The 9,800-nt window shown below is 42.5% G+C and overlaps 1 protein-coding gene across 1 annotated transcript in view; it reads right to left on the reverse strand.

The window, feature by feature from the left end:
- shisa6 (shisa family member 6) overlaps positions 1-9,800 on the reverse strand; it is a gene marked incomplete at both ends in the record, with an annotated part of 72,512 nt that overhangs the window by 59,837 nt on the left and 2,875 nt on the right. The window contains 2 exons of the mRNA XM_084323041.1: positions 1,306-1,407; positions 9,315-9,322. Coding sequence (XP_084179167.1) covers positions 1,306-1,407; positions 9,315-9,322 — 110 coding nt within the window. The remainder of the gene's footprint in view (positions 1-1,305; positions 1,408-9,314; positions 9,323-9,800) is intronic.

The following is a 9,800-nucleotide window of genomic DNA, read 5'->3' on the forward strand; positions in this document are numbered from 1 at the left end:
AAAGATAGAAACCACTCACTCCCTCGCTCTTTCTTTCTGTCACTCTCTATCTCTCTCACGCACACACACACTCACAGTCTCTCACTCTCTCTTTCGGTCACTCTATCTCTCTCACGCACACACACACTCACAGTCTCTCTCTCTCTCTCTCTCTCTCTCTCTCTCTCTCTCTCTCTCTCTCTCTCTCCTCTCTCTCTCTCTCTCTCTCTCTCTCTCTCTCTCTCTCTCTCTCTCTCTCTCTCTATGTCTATGTCTCTCAATAACACATCCCGTTTAGCAATATTAGGCGTAGGAACTTTCCCGGCAAGCCCCTTGAGGTGACATCTACACTAGGCCTGATTTGTGAGGGTAAATGGACGGAATAAATCACAAGAACTTGGGCCAACATGGTTGCATACTAATCACTGTATTACTCATAGGAAAACTCAAGTGGCAGCTAATGGCATTGTGTGTGCGTGCGTGCATGTATGTGTGTATGTGTGTGTGTGTGTGTGTGTGTGTGTGTGTGTGTTTTGTGTGTGTGCGTGTACACACGCATGTGTGTATTTGCGTGTGTGAGTGCATATGTGTGTGTCTACACACACATACGTGCATATCAGGGTCACCCTTTTCTACTCTGACACATCAGTTAGGATGAATGTGTTTTGTGTTTAATTGTAAAATGCAGAGAAGGGGGGTATAATGTAAGATACGGTGGAGAGAGGACATTTTATCAGGAAATATTTCACCTCAGTCTCATTGCGTTGTATTACAAGTAAGACATTACACTGCTTCTTTAACAGATAACCAGGCTTAATGCAATACTTTGTGTGTTTAAGAAAACAAAAAAGGGACCTGATGAGAGAGAAGAGAGAATGAAGGAAGGACTGAGAGGAAGGGAAGGAGAAGACGAGACTGTGTTGACTACTGAGTGGGAGAGAAAAGAGGGGGAGAGGATATGAGAGGAGAGAGGAGAAAGAGAGAGGAGAGGAGAGAGGAGAAAGGAGAGAGGAGGAGAGGAAGAGAGAAGAGAAGAGAAGAGAAGAGAAGAGAAGAGAAGAGAAGAGAGAGAAGAGAAGAGAAGAGAAGAGAAGAGAAGAGAAGAGAAGAGAAGAGGAGAGGAGATGAGAGAGAGGAGAGGAGAGGAGAGGAGAGGAGAGGAGAGGAGAGGAGAGGAGAGGAGAGGAGAGGAGAGGATGAAATATGACAGAAGGGTAGGGGACTGGTGCTTGTGTGGAGTCAGCAGAAGACCCTGCCAGGGTGATTGTTAGATATGACATTAGATAAGGTCTGTGAGGTGGAGAGGGGGACTGGCTGCCAGCATACCTTTCTGATGGCCTCGTCCCAACGTCACAAAGCCAGAGGAGATGAAGTTGTGAAGGTCATGGCCGCCACTGCTGCGGACACTCTCCTTGCCATAGTGGAGACCTGTATACATACATGGATGCAGGCACAAGCACACACACACACACACACACACACACACACACACACACACACACACACACACACACACACACACACACACACACACACACACACACACACACACACACACACACACACACACACACACAAACACACACATACAGATGCAAGCAACCAGGCACACATGATACATACCGTTAGAGACGTCGGGTCAATACAAGTTAACATCAGCAACAAACACATTTCACATGAACAACATCAGCAACAAAACAACATGAGCAGCAGTACAGTACAAACCACTCTGCACCCTCACAGTAACCTCTCTGTAAATAGGAGAGGGTATTTAATTACATAACAGAGCCAGTGCACAGGGGGGCAGGGTATCTACCTAACAGAGCCAGTGCACAGGGGGGCAGGGTATCTACCTAACAGGGGGGCAGGGTATCAACCTAACAGGGGGCAGGGTATCTACCTAACAGAGCCAGTGCACAGGGGGGCAGGGTATCTACCTAACAGGGGGGCAGGGTATCTACCTAACAGGGCAGGGCACAGGGGGGCAGGGTATCTACCTAACAGAGCCAGTGCACAGGGGGGCAGGGTATCTACCTAACAGAGGGGCAGGGGTATCTACCTAACAGGGGGGCAGGGTATCTACCTAACAGAGCCAGTGCACAGGGGGGCAGGGTATCTACCTAACAGGGGGCATGGTATCTACCTAACAGAGCCAGTGCACAGGGGGGCAGGGTATCTACCTAACAGGGGGGCAGGGTATCTACCTAACAGGGCAGGGCACAGGGGGGCAGGGTATCTACCTAACAGAGCCAGTGCACAGGGGGGCAGGGTAATCTACCTAACAGAGGGGCAGGGTATCTACCTAACAGGGGGGCAGGGTATCTACCTAACAGGGGGGCAGGGTATCTACTAACAGGGGGGCAGGGTATCTACCTAACAGGGGGGCAGGGAATCTACCTAACAGGGGGGCAGGGTATCTACTAACAGGGGGGCAGGGTATCTACTAACAGGGGGGCAGGGTATCTACTAACAGGGGGGCAGGGTATCTACCTAACAGGGGGGCAGGGTATCTACTAACAGGGGGGCAGGGTATCTACCTAACAGGGGGGCAGGGTATCTACTAACAGGGGGGCAGGGTATCTACTAACAGGGGGGCAGGGTATCTACTAACAGGGGGGCATGGTATCTACTAACAGGGGGGTATCTACTAACAGGACAGTGCACAGGGGGGTATCTACTAACAGGGCAGTGCACAGGGGGGTATCTACTAACAGGGCAGTGCACAGGGGGTATCTACTAACAGGGCAGGGCACTGACAGACATCATTATACATGATGTTTGTGTATTCCAGTGCTTGGGCAGCGTTCAACCCTCGATCCATTGGTCTCTAAAGGTTGTGTTAAAGTGATGTGTGGTCCAGTTATGCTGTCTCTGACTACGTCCTCTTGAGGTTGTTGCTTCAAAAGTTTTCTGTGCAAAATATTTTTCTTCCAAGTAACTAGTAATTGGTGTTTTTTGTATTATTACTTTCCAACACAGTCAGTAGGGTACTACATGGTACTACAGGATACTACAGGATACTACAGGATACTACATGATACTACAGGATACTACAGGATACTACAGGATACTACATGATACTACATGATACTACAGGATACTACATGATACTACATGGTACTACAGGATACTACAGGATACTATAGGATACTACAGGATACTACAGGATACTACATGATACTACAGGGTACTGTAGTATCCTCTAGTATCCTGTAGTATCCTCTAGTATCCTGTAGTATCCTGTAGTATCCTGTAGTATCATGTAGTATCCTAGGTAAGCATATATTGTGCGTGTGAACGTTGACATGAAAAGAAAAAAGTAAAAAAAAAAAAAAAAAGTAAAGAAAAAATTATTTTTTTAATTTATTTTTTCGTTTTCTCACTTGATTCGATACTCTGTAGTACCGACGTGTTTCGGTTCGGTACCTCAAAAGTACCGAATTCGGTACCCATCCCTACAGGATACTACAGGATACTACATGATACTACAGGATACTACATGATACTACAGGATACTACATGATACTACAGGATACTACAGGATACTACATGATACTACAGGATACTACATGATACTACAGGATACTACAGGATACTACAGGATACTACAGGATACTAGAGGATACTACAGGATACTACAGGATACTACAGGATACTACATGATACTACAGGATACTACAGGATAATACAGGATACTACAGGGTACTACAGGATAATACAGGATACTACAGGGTACTACAGGATACTACAGGATACTACATGCTACTACAGGATACTACATGATACTACAGGATACTACAGGGTACTACAGGATACTACATGATACTACAGGATACTACAGGGTACTACAGGATACTACAGGATACTACAGGATACTACAGGATACTACAGGGTACTACAGGATACTACAGGATACTACAGGATACTAGATGATACTGCAGGATACTACAGGATACTAGATGATACTACATGATACTATAGGATACCACAGGATACTACAGGATACTACAGGGTACTAGAGGATACTAGATGATACTACAGGATACTACAGGATACTACAGGATACTACAGGATACTACAGGATACTAGATGATAGTACAGGATACTAGATGATACTGCAGGATACTAGATGATACTACAGGATACTAGATGATACTAGAGGATACTGCAGGATACTAGATGATACTACAGGATACTAGATGATACTACAGGATACTAGATGATACTACAGGATACTACAGGATACTAGATGATACTATAGGATACTACAGGATACTACAGGATACTACAGGATACTACAGGATACTAGATGATACTACAGGATACTAGATGATACTACAGGATACTAGATGATACTACAGGATACTAGATGATACTGCAGGATACTAGATGATACTACAGGATACTAGATGATACTGCAGGATACTAGATGATACTACAGGATACTACAGGATACTACATGATACTACAGGATACTACAGGGTACTACAGGATACTACATGATACTACATGATACTACAGGATACTACAGGATACTACAGGATACTACATGATACTACAGGATACTACAGGATACTAGAGGATACTAGATGATACTACAGGATACTACATGATACTACAGGATACTACAGGATACTACAGGGTACTACAGGATACTACAGGATACTAGATGATACTGCAGGATACTACATGATACTACAGGATACTACAGGATACTACATGATACTACAGGATACTACATGATACTAACGGATACTACAGGATACTACAGGATACTACAGGATACTACAGGATACTAGATGATACTACAGGATACTACAGGATACTATAGGATACTACAGGATACTACAGGATACTACATGATACTACAGGGTACTAGAGGATACTAGATGATACTACAGGATACTACAGGATACTACAGGATACTAGATGATACTGCAGGATACTACAGGGTACTAGAGGATACTAGATGATACTACAGGATACTACAGGATACTAAAGGATACTAGAGGATACTACAGGATACTACAGGATACTACAGGATACTACAGGATACTAGATGATACTACAGGATATTAGATGATACTGCAGGATACTAGATGATACTACAGGATACTAGATGATACTAGAGGATACTGCAGGATACTAGATGATACTACAGGATACTAGATGATACTACAGGATACTACAGGATACTACAGGATACTACAGGATAATACAGGATACTAGATGATACTACAGGATACTACAGGATACTAGATGATACTACAGGATACTACAGGATACTACAGGATACTAGATGATACTAGAGGATACTACATGATACTACAGGATACTAGATGATACTACAGGATATTACAGGATACTACAGGATACTAGATGATACTAGAGGATACTACATGATACTACAGGATACTAGATGATACTACAGGATATTACAGGATACTACAGGATATTACAGGATACTACAGGACACTAGATGATACTACAGGATACTACAGGATACTAGATGATACTACAGGATACTACAGGATACTACAGGATACTAGATGATACTAGAGGATACTACATGATACTACAGGATACTAGATGATACTACAGGATATTACAGGATACTACAGGATACTACATGATACTACAGGATACTACAGGATACTACAGGATACTAGATGATACTGCAGGATACTAGATGATACTACAGGATACTAGATGATACTGCAGGATACTAGATGATACTACAGGATACTACAGGATACTACAGGATACTACAGGATACTAGATGATACTACAGGATACTACAGGATACTACAGCATACTACAGGATACTAGATGATACTACAGGATACTACAGGATACTAGATGATACTAGATGATACTAGATGATACTACAGGATACTACATGATACTACAGGATACTACAGGATACTACAGGATACTAGATGATACTACAGGATACTAGATGATACTACAGGATACTACATGATACTACAGGATACTACAGGATACTACAGGATACTACAGGATACTAGATGATACTACAGGATACTACAGGATACTATAGGATACTACAGGATACTACAGGATACTACATGATACTACAGGGTACTAGAGGATACTAGATGATACTACAGGATACTACAGGATACTACAGGATACTAGATGATACTGCAGGATACTACAGGGTACTAGAGGATACTAGATGATACTACAGGATACTACAGGATACTAAAGGATACTAGAGGATACTACAGGATACTACAGGATACTACAGGATACTACAGGATACTACAGGATACTACAGGATACTAGATGATACTACAGGATATTAGATGATACTGCAGGATACTAGATGATACTACAGGATACTAGATGATACTAGAGGATACTGCAGGATACTAGATGATACTACAGGATACTAGATGATACTACAGGATACTACAGGATACTACAGGATACTACAGGATAATACAGGATACTAGATGATACTACAGGATACTACAGGATACTAGATGATACTACAGGATACTACAGGATACTAGATGATACTAGAGGATACTACATGATACTACAGGATACTAGATGATACTACAGGATATTACAGGATACTACAGGATACTAGATGATACTAGAGGATACTACATGATACTACAGGATACTAGATGATACTACAGGATATTACAGGATACTACAGGATATTACAGGATACTACAGGATACTAGATGATACTACAGGATACTACAGGATACTAGATGATACTACAGGATACTACAGGATACTACAGGATACTAGATGATACTAGAGGATACTACATGATACTACAGGATACTAGATGATACTACAGGATATTACAGGATACTACAGGATACTACATGATACTACAGGATACTACAGGATACTACAGGATACTAGATGATACTGCAGGATACTAGATGATACTACAGGATACTAGATGATACTGCAGGATACTAGATGATACTACAGGATACTACAGGATACTACAGGATACTACAGGATACTAGATGATACTACAGGATACTACAGGATACTACAGCATACTACAGGATACTAGATGATACTACAGGATACTACAGGATACTAGATGATACTAGATGATACTAGATGATACTACAGGATACTACATGATACTACAGGATACTACAGGATACTACAGGATACTAGATGATACTACAGGATACTAGATGATACTACAGGATACTAGATGATACTACAGGATACTAGATGATACTACAGGATACTACAGGATACTACAGGATACTAGATGATACTACAGGATACTACAGGATACTAGATGATACTACAGGATACTACAGGATACTACAGGATACTATAGGATACTACAGGATACTAGATGATACTACAGGATACTACAGGATACTACATGATACTAGATGATACTACAGGATACTAGATGATACTACAGGATACTACAGGATACTACAGGATACTACAGGATACTAGATGATACTACATGATACTACAGGATACTAGATGATACTACAGGATACTACAGGATACTACATGATACTAGATGATACTACAGGATACTAGATGATACTACAGGATACTACAGGATACTACAGGATACTACAGGATACTAGATGATACTACAGGATACTACAGGATACTAGATGATACTACAGGATACTAGATGATACTACAGGATACTACATGATACTAGATGATACTACAGGATACTAGATGATACTACAGGATACTACAGGATACTACAGGATACTAGATGATACTACAGGATACTAGATGATACTACAGGAAACTACATGATACTACAGGATACTACATGATACTAGATGATACTACAGATACTAGATGATACTACAGGATACTAAAGGATACTACAGGATACTACATGATACTAGATGATACTACATGATACTACAGGGATACTAGATGATACTACAGGATACTACAGGATACTACAGGATACTAGATGATACTACAGGATACTACAGGATACTAGATGATACTACAGGATACTAGATGATACTACAGGATACTACAGGATACTACATGATACTAGATGATACTACAGGATACTAGATGATTACTACAGGATACTAGAGGATACTAGATGATACTACAGGATACTACAGGGGTACTACAGGATACATAGTACATAGTACCGACACACATAAGTGGGACTCTAGACTTAGAACACAGTACTAGGGTAACTAGGGTACTAAGTGAAGATAATGGCGAACAAATATATATGCGGAAGGAAATGCATCAATAAACCCTTTCTATGAACCCTGCTTTGTGTCTGACAGTAGAAGTGTGGCACAGAAAGGACTCAATCTGTGCATAATGTCTGTTACCTGCATTTCATTATCATTAACTCAAGGTCACAACTCTATCCTTAAGCCGATGCTTAGTATCTATCAGACACAAACAAAGAGATCTGCCAAGAGCTAAAAGCCTATACGGTATGTCTTTTGACACCGTCATTTCTTCTCAGCAGACACCCATTTTGGGGGCTCTTTCCCATTGTGTCAGATGGAACACGTTGCATTGGCATGGGGATCCCCAGAGAGAGAGAGAGAGAGAGAGAGAGAGAGAGAGAGAGAAGAGAGAGAGAGAGAGAGAGAGAGAGAAGAGAGAGAGAGAGAGAGAGAGAGAGAGAGAGAGAGAGAGAGGGGGGGGGGGAACACCTTCCACAAGCTGCCACAGGGAAAATGAGGGAAAACACGGAGCAACCACTGAACAACATGTAGTGATCGGAAAGCAATATGTTCCCACCGCCGACGTACCAAAGCACCTTTGAACTCAATCACACCTTCCCTTTATGCCTCCTCCGTGGGTGGAGACAGTGGTACCGGTAGGGTTCCATTATACCAGCGAATTGTGTGTGTGTGTGTGTGGTGTGTGTGTGTGTGTGTGTGTGTGTGTGTGTGTGTGTGTGTGTGTGTGTGTGTGTGTGTGTGTGTGTGTGTGTGTGTGTGTGTGCGTGCGTGCGTGCGTGTGACACCTATTGTCATGATGGCGTTGTCTTCCATCGTCACCTATATCATTGGTAGGCCACGTCATGACCCACTGCGACAAACCCTTGAAATGGGAAAGATCTCTTCAAAAGCAATCCCTTTCCCTCCCTCATTCCATTCCTACCTCATTACGGTGAGATAGCACGGAGGGGGCCTGGAGGGAGGAGGACACGCATTACGAATTTATCGTCCTTGATATAAAGAAAATCGTGACTTTCACCTCGACGATCGCAGTGCAAAATGAGGGAGCAGGGTGGAGCAATTCGGATGGTAATACTTCTTCTTTAAATGTTTTTAATCAGACCTCTCACTGGTCACCTGTGGCCCTGCGTTTGTTTGAGAACAGAACAGATTGTGAATAATCAGATAATTATTTTACGGAATGGAGTGGGACGTGGTGGGGTTCGGTGCTGCCAGTGGGGCTGGAGCTATAGGAAGGTTATTCAACTCGAAGGTCGATTAAGCTTTAACACAGCCAGGCGCAGGTAATTTACATGGTATAGTGGGTTTTATAGCATGATCAGATGCTGACCTGCTGTAGTGGATATGGTGCCATGCACATCATCTCAATGAAATATTTTATGTCTCTCTCTCTCTCTTCTCTCTCGTCTCTCTCGTCTCTCTCTCTCTCTCTCTCTTCTCCTCTCTCTCTCTCTCTCCTCTCTCTCTCTCTCTCTCTCTCTCTCTCAGTGGCGGCTCGTGGATTTTTCTCTTGGGGGGGTCGATCATACCAACAAATGTACATGTACCAAGTGCACAATGCCACACTGCACACAAACACGCGCGTGCGCACGCATCGCGAAA

The sequence above is a fragment of the Notolepis coatsorum genome, assembly GCF_963971535.1.
Source record: "Notolepis coatsorum genome assembly, chromosome: 10".
NCBI classification, from domain to species: domain Eukaryota; kingdom Metazoa; phylum Chordata; class Actinopteri; order Aulopiformes; family Paralepididae; genus Notolepis; species Notolepis coatsorum.